We start from the raw sequence: 15,863 nt of genomic DNA on the forward strand, positions 1-15,863 counted from the left end.
AGTTTTTCTAAATATTACTATTTTAGTTCAGCTTTATTTTTTAATGAGCTAACACAAATTGATAAATAGTTGTATTATTAACTAACAAACAAAAATGAATAAATACGATAGTAAATGTATTGCTTATTGTAAGTTAATGCATTATTGTAAAGTATTACCAAAAAGGCTTTTGTCACACATTCACTTATAAAAGTTCGGGGGTCGATTATAAGGCACTTTTCTTGCTCTTCCACACAACACAGAACAATTTCTGTATGAATGAAGCTTTGTCCAAAGGGTTATTGTGCAGAAACACGAGAGGTCCTTTCACAAGCACGGATTCATCCAGAAAGGCTTGTCTGCTTTATACCTACAGTGCATTTAAAGGGCGTCAACTGTTATTTTCCTCCAATGAACATGAGCATCTGTCAAACGGTGTGAGCACGTGCTTTCATAGCTGAGAAACTAGATATTTGAGTCTTTTCTATTGTAATTGTATGTGAAAGAAAAGCATTTCCCAAACTGGTCGTATCAAGTTTGAAGTGTTTGTAGACTGCCGCATGTGTTGAGAAGCATCACAATTTAATGAGTTATAGAGTAAAAATTAGAAACATTTCAATCTTTAAAAATCTCAATTAGAACTCTATAAATCTAAACTTAAAATTATTACTAAGACTGTTGTTTTTCACGAGGAAATACAATTTTTTTTTGTTCTATTGCAATATATTTTAATATATTTTATTTCTGTGATCAAAGCTGAATTTTCAGCATCATTACTCCAGTCTTCAGTGTCTCATGATCCTTCAGAAATCATTCTAATATGCTTTGATTCTCAAGAAACATTTTTGATTGTTAATTTTGAAAACAGTTGTGCTGCTTCATATTTTTGTGGAAAACTTTTTTTTTCATGTATTTGAAATAAAAATCAAACCTCAGACTATTGACCTTAGAAATATGAGTTCAAAAGTCTAATTTAGAAATGACTAACAGCTTAAGAATCATCATCATCGAAAAATCCTAGACAAAAATGCTGCTGTTAAAAGAGACAATAATGCTGGATCTTTTTTTACATTTTCAATTTATTTCCTGAGAACAAAAAAATTTGGCGATGCATAATAGTCATATACATGTGAAACTAGCATTCAACTCAAGAAGGCTTTTATTCTTTTCCTGTAGTGCAGAATTGTGAATTACTGAAAGATTGGAGATATTCAACATCAAAAAGTTTTTTTTTTTTTTTCAGTGAGTTCTCTCATCCTTGATATTTCATATATTGTTTTGTGTTATTTATGGAACGGCCACATCAATATGACAAAGTCAGTTTCTTCATGAACAACACCAAGATGCTGAGACAATCAAATAAAAGCATGAGCACCCATTCCCCACAACTTAAAATCTACTGCCTGAGCAAAGATGGCATGTGTTTGGAATAAAGCAGTCACAATATGATAAAAGAAAAACATACAGCTAAAACTCAGCTCTCTAATGGGTGGCCAGCAAACGGTCCTCAGAACCTGCTGTGGATTACTGTACAAAACAATGAGAAACACGTCACCAAATATAACACAAACAGGTCTGGAAATCTACTCAAACACTCTTACTTCCTGTTGGTCATTTATAGCTTGAACAATGAAACTGTTAAGTGCAGGAGCCAATAGGAACTGCAGTATTTCTTATTTGTAATTGTGTTTTATACACTGAATGGAAGATTATCCTGAAGTTAAGAGCAGAAGCGTGCATGTTCTCTTCCTATAGAAGTGTCCTGAACATTATTGCTCAAGCTTGCTTGATTCGCTACTGAAATCTTGTTCCTCATCAGCGTAATATTGAGCAAGTACAGATCGCTTGCTCAGCAAAAGTGTTTTCCTTTCAGACTTACAAACATAGATATAAGCACACACTCTCTCGCGTCTAAAAAAACAACTCTATTTTACTGTTGAAGGAGTAAAAATGTATATATATATCGATACATGATGGCATAGCGCTGCCGAAAATAAACAGACACCTTAATTTTCAAGAATTTGGATTTTTGCTGTGGATGTTTAGCCTTCTTTCTCCAGAATGTTCTTCACATCTCCAAACACCTGAAAGAAAAAACAGATTGGAAGCAAAATGAAACTCAAAAGAATGGACTGATGTTTATTATTGCACTATGGCATAGTAAAGCACTTTGGTATTATATCTATATTATTATGGTATTTAATAATACATCAATGTATTAATATGGTATAAAAACAAAGAAAAAAAAATAATGCAAACTCAATTTCAATGTTTTTCATTTTAATTTTAAAGTTTTAGTAATTTTGTTATGTGCTTTTGTCATTTTTAAAATATTTTTCTATTTAGCTCTGATTTATTTTGACTTAAGTCTTATAATTTAACTTCTTCAATTTCAGTTAGTTGCCAAGGCAACACTTCGCTTTTGATTTGTTTTAAGCTCAAGTTTTTCATTGAATATTTCTATGCACAACAGAATTTTTATATAGCATGGTTACATGACGGACTATATATTCTAGTGAAAGATACATCTTTCATGAAAATATTTAATGAAAATTTGTCCTTTCAAGGAATAGCTCAACCAAAAATGAACATTTGCTGAAAATGTACCGTCAAAGATGTAGATGAGTTTGTTTCTTCATCATAACAGATTTGGAGAAATGTAGCACTACATGACTTGCTCAGCAGTGGATCCGCTGCAGTGAATGGGTGCCGTCAGACTGAGAGTCCAAACAGCTGATAAAAAAAACACAAGTAATCCACACCAATCCAGTACATCAATTAATGTCTTGTGAAGCGAGTTGTCTGCCAGTGAAAATGTGAAAAAGTCTACCCCTTGTTGTCCTTCACCCACTTATTTGTTTAGAACTGTTTTTGTAGTGTAGACAGTGCTTGATCTGTGAATATTTCTCTACTGATTCAGACAAGATTACATAATTGATACAGATTTGAGCAATGGTTTGAAATCAAAAATGTTTTAATGATGGTATTGTTTTTTTTTTTACAAACGCTTCACAAGGACTTAATTGATGGTCTGGAGTGGTGTGGATTACTTTTTTTTTGTTTTTATCAGCTGTTTGGACTCTCATTCTGACGGCACCCATTCACTGCAGAGGATCCATTAGTGAGAAAGTGATGTAATGCTAAATTTTTCAAAATTTTCCAAGTTGGAGAAATTGTTGAAGAATTGAAGAAACGTAATTCCTCAATGTTTTGGAAGGCCTGAGGGTGGGTAAATTTTCATTTTTGGGGAAACTATTACCTTTATTAATATGTGTTAATGTGTTTCAAAAATTTTCAATTAATAAAGCACAACAAAATAACTTTTATACAGAACTGCACCAAAAACCTCAGGCTCAAAAAAATAAAAAAAAACAGATCAATTTAATGAAATGAGCCAAAAAACGGTCATACCTCATCCACTGATCGGGAGGCATCAATCATGCGCACCTTCCCCTGCTTCTCGTACTGCTCTATAATGGGCCGTGTGGACTGGAGGTACGTCTGGATCCTAAAAATGAAACAAGAACGTTTAGGAAACCTTGAGATGAATCAAAAGTGCAACCAAAGTCACTGTAAACAAAGACAGTAGTCCATACATTTCCATATAATGCCAAACTATATGGTGACTGTCACCACACAACATTTTCCAAACAAAATGCTAATTTCTGAGGTCTGCCAAAATTATTACAGTAGTCATACTACATGCTTTACATATAGCTCGATATATCTGATACCGTTATAATGGGGAGAACTACCTTTTCTCTAGACTTTCTCTGTTGTCATCGGTGCGTCCGCTGCTCTTCCCCCGCTCTAAACATCTGTCAATGCAAACCTGAAATACACAACAACTGAAAATCACATTCACAGTCTTTCGGTTCGGTCCGCATGTGTACGGTGCAAATACAGTGTTGTTTTAACCACTACATGAGTGAAACTTCCAGTTCCCTGTCGATACTCCACTCGTACTGCGGACTTGATAAAGACGCATATGGGAAAAATTATTTTTTCTCCTGAACTGAAGTCTTATTCAGTCACGCAGTGAAACTGCAAAACTATTGGTTCGTGCAGTGTGTAAAAAACAAACCAATGGGTCGGCAGCGGAGCTGCACGAGCCTATAGCGACAAAGCCCACCAGATACCGGCAGAATGGGCGGGGCCATCCGGCTATATAAGCGGCCGTTTCACCATAGTCAGATTTCTTCTCCTTCAGCGACGACGTCTTCGCCTCCGCTGATCCCAGAAGCCTGATCTTCCGGCGAAACTCACGCATTCTAAAAGAGCAAATCAACGTGGTTTCAAATGCCGTGCCGTTACTGCGGTCCGATGACGGCCACAGCGAGTGCGTTTCCTGTTTGGGGAAATCCCATGCAAATGCAGCGCTCGCTGGCTCTGATTGTACTCACTGCGAGAACATCAGTCTCGCCTCTCTGCGCTCTCGGATCGCTTTCTTTTCATAGAGCGACTCTGCCCCTCGCGCCCTTCCGTTTTCTTCCTCCCAGGGACTTGAGGAAAAAACAGCGGGGCAGAGGATCTCAGCGCCCGGCTGAGAACGAGCTCACGTCGGCTCAGATCCCGCGTGCCTCTCTCTTGCCACTCAGAGAGGTTTCTCCCATCCTTTTTTCCCAACCTGACCAGCGTCCGTGTCCTTTTTTTTTTTCCCGTGTCCTCTCAAAGGAGCTGGGATTGGAGTGGCCTCCACCAGAGGAGCCTTCTCGCAGCAGTCTCGACGAGTGGTTCCTGCCGGGGCGCCATCAGGCCCCTCGCCAGTGACCCTCGCTGTTCTTCCCTGAAGTTCACGACGAGCTCATGAGATCTTGGTGCTCCCCCTACTCTGCTCGCCTCCGTACTGCCGCTTCATCCGCCCTCACTACAATTGACGGCGCTGAAGAAAAGGGGTACGAGAAGATGCCTCAACTAGATGAGTCAGTGGCTGCTAACCTCTGCCCACCCACTGCCATCAGCTGGAAGGCAAAGGCCGCCCACCCGTCCAAGCCATGCAGGACCACTTCAGCACTCGCTGGACGCTCCTACGCTTCAGCTGGACAGGCGGTTTCAGCACTTCATTCAATGGCGGTTCTACAGGTCTATCAGGCCAAGCTCCTCTCTGCCATGGACGAGTCTGAGTCTGATCCTGCAGCTCTCAGGGAGCTGAGAAGTGCAACAGACCTGGCTCTGCGCGCCACCAAAACCACCGCCCAGGCGATAGGAAGGTCCATGGCCAGCCTGGTGGTGCTCGAGCGCCACCTGTGGCTCACGCTGACAGAAATCAAGGACGCAGACAAGGTCCCCTTCCTTGATGCCCCGATTTCCCCCAACGGCCTCTTTGGACCCGCAATGGAAGGATTTGCTGAGCGCTTCACAGAGGCGCAGAAGGCGTCACAGGCCATGCGACACTTCCTGCCAAAGCGCTCCAGCTCTGCAGCTGCTACTAGTCGCCCTAGACCTGCGCCGACTCAGCAGCCCGCGAAGCATGCACCTGCCGTTCCTGCCCCTCAGCCTGCCAAGACTCAGCAGACGCGAGGGCGTTCCCGCTCAGCCAGACGCCACCCCTTTCTGAAGCGCCAGGGCCCCCGACCCAGGATAGTGTTGGACCCTGCACCTCCGGCGTCTTCCTGATCTGCAGGGCAGGAAGAGGAGAGGGCCAAGTCCCGCCGCGGCCGGACCGCTCACCAAACAGCCTCTCTTAAATCTCTTCTCACCCCGTTCATCTCCGGGTGCAGAGGGATTTGTGTTTGTTGCAAATACATGGCCCGTACAAGCGCCCAAGCAAGCATCCGCTGTAAAAGCAAGCGGAAAAAATAAAACGTTTTCTGACGGTAGCCAAGAGACTGAATCCACCTCGGCCCCTTACCGTCCCTACATGGGACCCACCCACTGAAGTGCCCTCCCTTTGAGCCGCTACAGTCTACGAACCATCGGTCACTGTCGCTGAAGACTGCTCTGCTACTAGAACTAGCGTCGGTAAAGCGAGTAGGAGACCTACAGGCGCTCTCTATTAGCCCTGCCTGTCTGGAATTCGGGCCCAACGACTCTAAAGTCATCCTGAAACCAAGGCATGGTTACGTACCCAAGGTACTTTCAACTCCATTCAGAGCTCAGGTCATCTCACTCTCCGCGCTTCCTCCTCCTGAGGAGGACCGGGAGTTATCCTTGTTATGTCTTGTCAGAGCTTTGAGGATCTACTTCGAGCGTTCCGCCTCCTTTAGGCGTACGGAACAGCTCTTTTGTTAGCTTCGGTAACCGCGCCAAGGGGTATCCGGTGACTAAGCAGAGGCTCTCTAAGTGGATAATGGATGCCGTTACGCTGGCGTACTCTTCTTTGGGCCTACAATGCCCCATTGGAGTAAGAGCCCATTCTACTAGAGGCATCGCCTCGTCATGGGCGTGGACTAGCGATGTGTCCATTACAGAGATTTATGCGGCGGCCCGCTGGGCCTCGCCGTCCACATTTGCTAGGTTTTATAACCTGGACATACCGGCCTTACAGGCCAGGGTCCTCTCTGCTTAGATGAGCGTACATGCATACGTTATGGGAACAATCTTTACGGAGAATTCTTGACCGCAATGCGCTCAAGCTCTCTGGTTGGTTCCTTGCATACTTCGGTCCTGGAAGTACCGAGTATGTAAGAGTCAAATGGAACAATCACCCAGGCCAAGCATAACCTCTATGAGTTTAGCTCGTTTTAGCCCGGAGTACAATATTGCACTTCCCTATGGGCATTAGAATGCTTATGGAGGTATATTATTGCAGTCGTTCCTCTACCTTAGCACGGCGTGATTGAATTGAGTTCCCATATGCGTCTTTATCAAGACGCAGTACGAGTGGAGTATCGACAGGGAACTTACTCGGTTACTGCCGTAACCTCGGTTCCCTGAGATACAGAACGAGTACTGCGTACTTTGCCGTGCCAGGTAGCTGCACGACTCAGTGGTCGCTTCAGTCGAAGTAACCAGAGGATCCTATGGCGAAACGGCCACTTATATAACTGGATAGCCCCGCCCATTCTGGCGGCCTTCGTCGCCATAGGCTCGTGCAGCTCCGCTGCCAACCCATTGGTTCGTTTTTTTACACACTGCACGAACCAATAGTCGTGCAGTTTCACTGCATGTATGAATAAGACTTCAGTTCAGGAGAAAAAAGTTTTTTCCCCATATGCGTCTTTATCAAGACGCAGTACTCGTTCCGTATCTCAGGGAACCGAGGTTATGACAGTAACAGAGTATGTTTTATATATCGTTACTTTCAATAAATAAAGTCTCCTCAAATTTTGCCCTTTTTTTAGGAAATTGAAAAAAATAAATGCTGTTTTGACGTTCTTTGATGTTTGAGTTCAAACGGCAGCTTTACTACTAGTTATAGCATGAAATAAACATGACTGAACATCTCATGCCTCATGTAATTATGTAATCAAGTGTTTCAACCACAGAAATATGTCAATAAAACAACTTGTAAACAAAATGTCATTCACATTTACCTCAGCCAAGTCATTCAGTGTCCACAGCTCATTTGTTCACTAGAGAAGAGCATTTCACTATATATTAGCCTATATTTTCATTATATTTTACTTAACCTATCTTAATTAATGTCTCAATTATTAACAAGTTATGACAGCCATTGTGCAAATTATTATATTTCAGCAACAAATAGAAACTTTATAATTAGGTTTAGAGGTTAATGTAAAAACGGCCTTATGTGCAATTTACGTCAAATAAAAACTTTTTTTTTATTTGAGTGTTAATTATTATACATAAAAATAAATAATTGAATTTAAGTTTGGACTCTGCTGTTAATTTTAACCTTTATTACAAAAATGTGAAAGTAATAGGGCTCCCTATAGTTTACAGCATTAGCCGAGGTAGATTTTCATTTGTAAGAAATTTAAATTATAATTGAATTTATTTAATCAGACCAAAAATTTGTTCAGTAAACCACTCTTTAATTAAAAAAATACAATTGAGACAAGCTACACCCCTTTTGTTTACAAATAAAAACTAGTTCATTATTAATTAAAAATTATATCTCAATAATTATATGCCACTTTAATAAACTCTTATGGTAGTACAATAAATATTTAAAATTCTTAAAACCTAAGCTGCTCCTCACCTCATTACTGCAGTCAAAGAAAAGCACAAACTTGACATCCGCCTTCCCGTCCATGACAGTGTTCCATCCCTGCAGGTTGTCTTGGTTTCGTGGGAACCCATCGATAAGAAAGCGGAACTTCTTTTCATCGGCTTTCATGGTCTCTTCCATTGCCTGACAAATACATGTTTCTTCAGTAAAAATAAATATCTGAAAACATCCATTTTTAGATGAGATAAATGACTAATCTGCTTAGAAAAGGCCGGACTATCAGAATTATAACTTGACTGTAAAGAGGCTTGTCGGTTTTATTATGGTATAGCAGTTATGATTTATGCCTATTATGAGACAAGCCTGTCCATGTACGTCTATTATGAGCCGCTCTTTGAACTCTCCACCCCTGATAGTGAATCTGCTCGCATTTGTTATCAAGTTCATTCTGTGATAATTCTCAATCTGTTTGAAAATGTCCACCTCTTTCCTTCTACAATCACCATGAGTCACGACCTGGAATGCTTTGGCTTGGTAAGCGTGACGGACGAGTGTAACCACCTTTTTCAGCAAGTTGATGGTGATTTCAACAGGAACTATTTTGCCCTCTTTGATGTAGCTGTCGATGAGCTGACCAAACTCGGAGCCGGTGCGGCTGCGCTCCTCTCTCAGCAGGTCTCCGGCTGACAGGTGAGTGTAGCTGTAGTTCTGAGCGCAGGAGAAAACTCATTACACACCTTTACACATTACAAACTTCAGTGCATTATAGTCGATAATATATAGTAAGATTGTAAGCTTCTTACAAAGGAACATGACAGCAGTCATTTATATGAATGGAATCACAAAAGAGGGATGTGTATGGGTTGGGTAACTGAACAGGCAGCTTTGCAACAAAGGCTGTCCAGACACTCCTTTTGACAGATCAAATGTTTTTTAAACTGCCCCTATTATGGATTTTTGAAAAAGACCTTTCATGCAGTGTGTAACACAGCTCTAAGTGAATGAAAACATCCTGCAAAGTTTTAAATCTGAAAGTGCACCTTATATAAAGTTATTGTCTCTCAAAAGAAAGAGTCAACTCTGAATCATTGAAACGAGTCGTTTTTAAAACGAATCCCAAGTCATTTCATGTTGACGTCAACATGAAACATTAGCATATTGCACGCCCAGACCTGGGAAACTTGATTTTCGCGTCGGCCTGAATGAAAATGCAAATTCATTGCTTTTGGAGCGTTAAAAATTGCTATTTCCTTTTGTTTTTGTGGCCTTAATAAGCATCCAAAAAACTTGTTTCACAACCTTGTTCAGATGCCATAAGACTAATAGAGAAGGTTTTCTTCTAGCACTCAAAACACAATATAAGAACAGAGATTGGATCTTTTTCAGTAACTCTTTTGCTTTAAATGCAACCTAAACAACATAGTTATAAGAAATGAGTAGTTGACATTGAAGTGCTGTGGCGTGATGTTATTCTTCTAAATTATTAATCTAAAACTATTTTAAACAATTATTCCAACTATCAAAAATTCCAATTACCCAAAAGTAAATGAACCAGAAGATTCAAAAAGGGTGATTAAAAAAATTCCAGTTACTGTAAATACAATATACACTTTCCAGTCTAAAGTTTGGGGGGGGGGGGGGGGGTCTTTCCTTAACCCCTTCCTGTCTACCTTGTAGTAATCTGAACAATGTCTGAAAGTTTGTATTACGTGCACTTCCTGAGATTATTGATAAATCGCTTTGTACTCCTCTATTGTAAGTTACTTTGGATAAAAACATCTGTTAAATGAATAAATGTAATTACGTTTTTTTTTAAGCTTTTTAAAGACATCTCTTATGCTCACCAACAATAAAATAAGTTGATCAAAACTACAGTAAAACAGCAATACTGTACAGATATACCACTTTCAAATTTTTCAATTGTCATATTTCATCATTTTACTTATTCGTGTGTATTTTCTGTCTTCAGTGCCTTTAGTGTCCTTACATGATCCTTCAGAAAGTATTTAACATTATATACAATATTACTGTTTTTACTGTATTTTTGATCAAACTGATAAACGTAAGATTTTTTTTTTTTTTTTTCAAAAACTAAAATCTAAAAATACAAAAGAAATAAAAAAAATCCCATTCACAGACATATCAATTGTACATTTCACACATATGGCCTTTAACCCATTGCTGGTGCCAATTCATGACAGCTGAACACTGCACAGACAGCAGGGTGGGACCTGATTGAACACAGCTCCTGTTCATAACCAGGATATATGACTGTGGAAACACTCCAGGAAATTATTACAAATCAATGCACATTTTCATTCTGAGAAAATTCTCTTCCATCAAATTTATTACACCATGATGAAACATAGTATCGCTGCTGAAAGGACCAAATGGCGCTGGGAAAGGCTTTTTCTTTATGAAATGTCTTAGAGGACACACGGAAATGAACGATCCGTAACACTCCAGCAGCCCCATAAAGACTCGTTGTCTTGCATACAGCGCTTATATAGTTATTCTCTATTAATATGATAAAATGCTTAATGCTCTGCATCTCTCTTACCTCCACGATTCTCGCGCATTGTGTCCCCTTCCCCGCGCCAGGCCCGCCCAAAACAAACACAACCTTCGGCTTCATCATCACACTCAACCTGTGCACACCGCGTGGTAACTTCTCCGACAGCCTGTGCAGCAAAGCCACAATCATAAACCGAGCGGATAAGAGAGAGCTGCACTAATGAATGACCATCGACCCCTGCGAGTCAGGTACAGAGCTGCTTGAATGACCGGTTGATGCGTGTCCAGGAAGTGCGCGGGGCAGATTCCACTTCCGCCGTACACGTGTCCGACCAATCAGAGAGCAGAGGAGACGCTGACGTTACTTAAGCCACGCCCACAGCTCTGAACGCTCTCTAGAACGCGCACCCCTCCTGAACCTGGGGTTCGCGCATCAGCATCAGCACCGTGTTGCCATGTCCGCTTATTATAAGCGACGGATTTTTTTTAAAGATCCTTATAAATTTAATGCGAGCATTACCAAATTTTGGCCTAATGTTCAGAATATATTACCGTATTTTAGGTTTGCTGATGCTTGGCCTTAAGTTTAGCACAAAGTATGACTAATCATTCAGTATTTCTGCACTTACTATGAAAAAAAAGGTCGTCTAACCTTTACAGAATATAGTTTTTTTTTCTAACACTCAAAGTACAAAATAAGAAAAGAGATTGGATATTTTTTTTTTAATAACTCTTTTGTGCTTTGCCATAAATGCAATCTAAACAACATAGTCTAAACTCTACAGAATGTATTGTTTTTATGTAAATCGCTTGTATTTCTTGCGCAATCTGGCAACACCGATCAGCACCTCACTGCAACTGAACAGCGACCATATAAGCACATGTCTGCGTTAAGATTCTCTGTTGTTTTTCACTGGAGGAATATATTTAAAAATCACTGCGCTATATAATGTTGCAGGGGGCTTGCATGCGCTGTGTTTGTTATTACTTCCATCTTTGTGTTCTTCAAAGATTTCCACAGGGTGTCTTCGCCATGGATGCAAGGGATGGAAACACACAAAGGAAAAACGCAAAATTAGTCCAGTGATGCCCATGACAGGCATTGCGTTTTTAAACGTAGCACCCAAGTTTGCATTGTAAATCAGATGCACTGGATCCCTGCTCGGCTGGATCCGTCTGTGTGTCGCTTCTCCCCTTTCAGAAGGAGCCGCCGCATCAACAAAATGTTGGGCAGGTCGTTCACCTGGAGGAAATATAACCAGCGTACCCTCTCTATGCAGCACTGGCTCCCTCTTCAGCACTGACATGCCCGCGCCCAGCAGAAAAACCAGGATCAGAGGGCTCAGAGCTACTGCTGGACGCGTGAATTGGAAGAAGGACGGCAAACAGGCGCACACCGGGTGTCCGATTCGGTGGAGGCCGGATCACATCTGCTGGGGACGAGCATCAAGGGCAGTGCGGCACTCCAGCGCTTCGGGAGCAGGCGACACGGATCATCCATACACCCTCGGCTCCACAACAGCACCGTGTTCCCGTTACACTTCTCCATCGGTCTCAAAGATGCGCTAGAACAACGCACGCGCGCTCTGAAATGCATCAAAACATGTCGATAGCAGACATGCTTTTCAGTGCTTTCACCCAGAGGATTTATCGAGAATATATCGAGTTGGAAATGAAGACGAGGATCTGTCAGCGTTTCAAGGGATGTAAAAAGTGCCAATGAATATATTGCTTAAATATTTCCTCCTTTTTCCGTCATTGGCCACATTGACACCCCTAATAAGCAGGACCATGGGTTGCATTCAGAGCATCGCCTGCAAGCCCCGCATCCGACGGGAGAACATAGTGGTCTATGAGGTCTCAGCCTCCATTGACCAATGCCCGACCATCATTGAGGAGAATTCACCCATTGTCCTGCGATACAAGACCCCGTACTTCAGAGCATCGGCCGGGATAGTGATGCCCCCGGTTCCCAGAAACGAAACATGGACCGTGGGCTGGATTCAGGCGTGCACCCAAATGGAGTTCTTCAATACATATGGTGATATTGGCATGTGAGTAACCGGTAAACCAAACAAACAATGACAAGCTCAAGTTTCAATGTGTGTTACATGATATTGATGGCAAACTGAAACAAAATGTTGGAGGTTTTCATATTTAATGGTCGCTCTGTTGGTTTTGTGGTCATCTGTTGTCGACAAATGAATGAGTATCATGTTGTGTGGTTTGACATCTCTATATCTTTGTAGAATCTGTTCCTTGTGTGATATTTATTGTAGGATTGTGGGCCATTCAGAATAGAACTCAGAATGCTTTCAAAACTCCAACTAGTTACAAAGTAGCAAACAGGATACAGAACTCCAATTCAAATTTGAATGTAAAGTAGATTGAATTGCAATTCAAAGACATTATTTTAACGGTATGAAAAAATAAACGTAATAAAGCCTTGTTTCAAAGTTGTGAAAAAGTTTAAAAAGCCTTAAAGTTTAAAGATTTATAGGTCTTGTGGAGAGAGAATTCATTACCCAGAATGCACTTCCTACGTTGAATTTCTTCAGAAAAATTTTTAATTTTTTTTGTCATTCCACTTCTACTTCCTGTGAGTTGTGCCCCATTCATTTTAAACTTACACACTCGTGAATTGAAAGGCAGCCAATTCTTCAATTCAGAATTTTGCCCTAATCTATTGACCATGATTTTGCCAAGCTGTTCCTAACATTACCCTCTCAAATTGAGGGGAATTCTGTTGTTCAAGCCCCAAATCAAGCTTTAAACTTAACCCTAAAACACAGGATCATCAAGGAGACCATCAGAGCAGGAGGGAAGCAGATAGAGACAGCTTAGGAAGAGATGATTAAAATGAGTGGGAAGGCTAACTGAGAACAAAAAACACACATTCATGAATATTTCATTCACATCCCCATGTTTTTTAATCACTGTTTTTCCATATTTGTATGAGGCACTTTGTACTGAGCAGGTCCGCTCACCCACCTTCGCCATCTCTATTCACTCACCTCATTCGCCCGTTTGATCTATTAAGGCACTGCCGCTCTTTGGACTCTTTTGTCCTTCCTGACCGCTTGCCTTCTTTCCCTTCCGCAGGTCCAGCTGGGAATTACCCGAGCTTCGAGAAGGACGGGTGAAGGCCATAAGCGATTCTGACGGTGTCAGTTATCCCTGGTACGGTAACACCACCGAAACAGTAACCCTCTCAGGCCCCACGTCCAAACCGTCCCGGCTAACGGTGAGCATGAATGACAACTTCTACCCCAGCGTGACTTGGGCAGTGCCCATCAGCAACAGCAACACGCCCATGCTCACGCACATCACCCGAGACCAGAGCTTCATCACCTGGCTGGTGGCACTAAACGCAGACACCAAAGAGCGTATCGTTCTTCAGACAGTGCGCTGGCGTATGCGTGTAGACATTGAGGTGGATCCTTCCATGCCGCTTGGTTCTCGTGCCAAACTGATGGGACGGCCACATCAGGAACAGCCGCACATTCTCAGCAACAACGAGCCCATCCCGCCCAACGCACTGGGCAGGCCCAATGCCAACGATGCCCAGGTGCTGATGTGGAGGCCCAGGAGAGGACAACCTCTGGTAGTGATACCACCCAAATAGGGGTGTCTTAACAGTGCCTATGGGACATCAAAGACTGCATGCACTGTTTGGACACTGGATTTTGCGATTGCCTTGTGGATTCCCAGTTTTGTTGGGTTTCTCAGTTGCTCAGAACTAGTCAGTCGAGAAGGCAATTCTCTGCGTGCACCATGAGGTTTTACTACCTCTAAACTTCAAAGTACTTGGTCAGACAGCAAATGATCAGGAGTAACTAATACTAAATGAAACCACTAGGTTTAAGGAATAGTTCACAGAAAAAAATGAAAATGTACTAACCCTCGTGTTTTTTGTTTTATTTCTTCTGCAGAACACAAAAGAAGATCTGCAACCTTGGACCACTAAACCAGCCATAAGGGTCAATTTTTTGAAATTGAGATTTATACATCATCTGAAAGCTGAATAAATAGATTTCCATTGATGTATGGTTTATTAGGCTAGGACGATATTTGGCTGAGATGCAAAAAAAAAATCTAAATATTGAGAAAATCGCCTTTAAAGTTGTCCAAATTAAATTCTTAGCAATGCATATTGCTAATCAAAAATTAAGTTTTGATATATTTACGGTTGGAAATTGACAACATATCTTCATGGAACATAATCTTTACTTAATATCCTAATGAATTTTGGCATAAAAGAAAAATTGATAATTTGACCCATACTATTGTTGGCCCGTGCTACTTATGACTGGTTTTGTGCTCCAGGGTCACATATATTTATAGAACGTTTCAGCTGTTTTTGTCCATACAATGAAAGGCAATGGGGTCCAAAAATTCAAAAAATATGACTTAAATGTAGCATAACATTAATCAGTGCAATTCGACTTGTATATTTCAAGTCCTCCTGAGCAACATGATCACTTTGAATGAAAATTTAAGACTTGGTTCACTCCCAAATCGAATCATTGATCAACACATGCATACACAGACTACATAAAATATGGCGAATGTCAACGAAAGTCATACCTCACTGATTCCTGCAAGCCATATCTTCATATGGACAAAATACAGCTGAATACATTCTTCAAAATATCTTCATTTGTGTTCCATAGAAGAAAGATAGTCAAACCGGTTTAGAACGACATGAAGGTGAGAAAATTATGACAGAATGTTCATTTTTTAGTGAACTATCCCTTTTGGAAAAACCTTAGTGGTAAATAAGAGTCTTACATTAAGTTTTTTTTTTTTTTTGGCAACAAGGCCCTAAACTTTCAGGACGGATGCTATATAATGCATGAAAAAGATTGAATGTTTGGTCCCATACAACACAAAGTGAATCCAGAGGCATTAAAAGAACCAAGGGAGGTCACCGCAGGTCAAGCAGGAAATTTACACTTTTGCTTTATAGGACAACCAGCAAAACTCTTTGAAACTTCTATCAGTCGATTGAGACTTGTGACTTCATTTCAAATGCTAGCAAATATCTTTTACATGCTGTAAGATGAAAAAGACCATAGAGTACATGAAGACAGCCGCCCGTTGAGGTGGAGTGTTTTTAGTAATGTCGAGGATGCAGTTCGTCCAATCAGACACATCCTGGCACCGGCGAGTCGATTGGAGTTTGTTTATGCTCGCACATGAATCCGTTTGAGTTTGCGCAGTGGGTGCTGCACCATAGGCATTCACCAGATTAGTCACATGCCATACACACTCCATCTGTGCCATTCCATGTCCC

The 15,863-nt window shown here is 41.2% G+C and overlaps 3 protein-coding genes across 3 annotated transcripts in view; 1 reads left to right on the forward strand and 2 right to left on the reverse strand.

Moving 5' to 3' along the window:
• LOC306846144 (tyrosine-protein kinase JAK1-like) overlaps positions 1 to 15,863 on the reverse strand; it is an 830,156-nt gene that overhangs the window by 170,639 nt on the left and 643,654 nt on the right. The gene's annotated exons all lie outside the window — the stretch shown is intronic.
• Positions 1,048 to 10,905, reverse strand: cmpk (cytidylate kinase). Its single transcript, XM_079379670.1, has 6 exons — positions 10,614 to 10,905; positions 8,615 to 8,761; positions 8,084 to 8,236; positions 3,735 to 3,811; positions 3,391 to 3,487; positions 1,048 to 2,063 (listed from the first exon to the last, which is right to left on the reverse strand). The coding sequence occupies exons 1-6, from the start codon at positions 10,755 to 10,757 to the stop codon at positions 2,022 to 2,024; spliced, it is 660 nt and encodes a 219-aa protein (XP_079235796.1). The 5' UTR covers positions 10,758 to 10,905; the 3' UTR covers positions 1,048 to 2,021.
• Positions 12,287 to 14,192, forward strand: fam78ba (family with sequence similarity 78 member Ba; the record flags this gene model as incomplete). Its single annotated transcript, XM_079379671.1, has 2 exons — positions 12,287 to 12,621; positions 13,670 to 14,192. 2 exons carry the CDS (start codon positions 12,287 to 12,289, stop codon positions 14,190 to 14,192), a joined length of 858 nt encoding a protein of 285 aa, XP_079235797.1.

This window comes from Barbus barbus (genome assembly GCF_936440315.1).
Source record: "Barbus barbus genome assembly, chromosome: 26".
NCBI classification, from domain to species: Eukaryota; Metazoa; Chordata; class Actinopteri; order Cypriniformes; family Cyprinidae; genus Barbus; species Barbus barbus.

Bases quoted from the DNA above. Each gene is read 5' to 3' on its own strand.
- cmpk (XM_079379670.1), bottom strand. From the start codon at position 10,757: ATGATTGTGGCTTTGCTGCACAGGCTGTCGGAGAAGTTACCACGCGGT. The intron at 8,762-10,613 runs GTAAGAGAGATG...TCCTGCGCTCAG, and splicing joins AATGCGCGAGAATCGTGGAG to AACTACAGCTACACTCACCT. The intron at 3,488-3,734 runs GTAGTTCTCCCC...TTTCATTTTTAG, and splicing joins AGAGAAAGTCTAGAGAAAAG to GATCCAGACGTACCTCCAGT.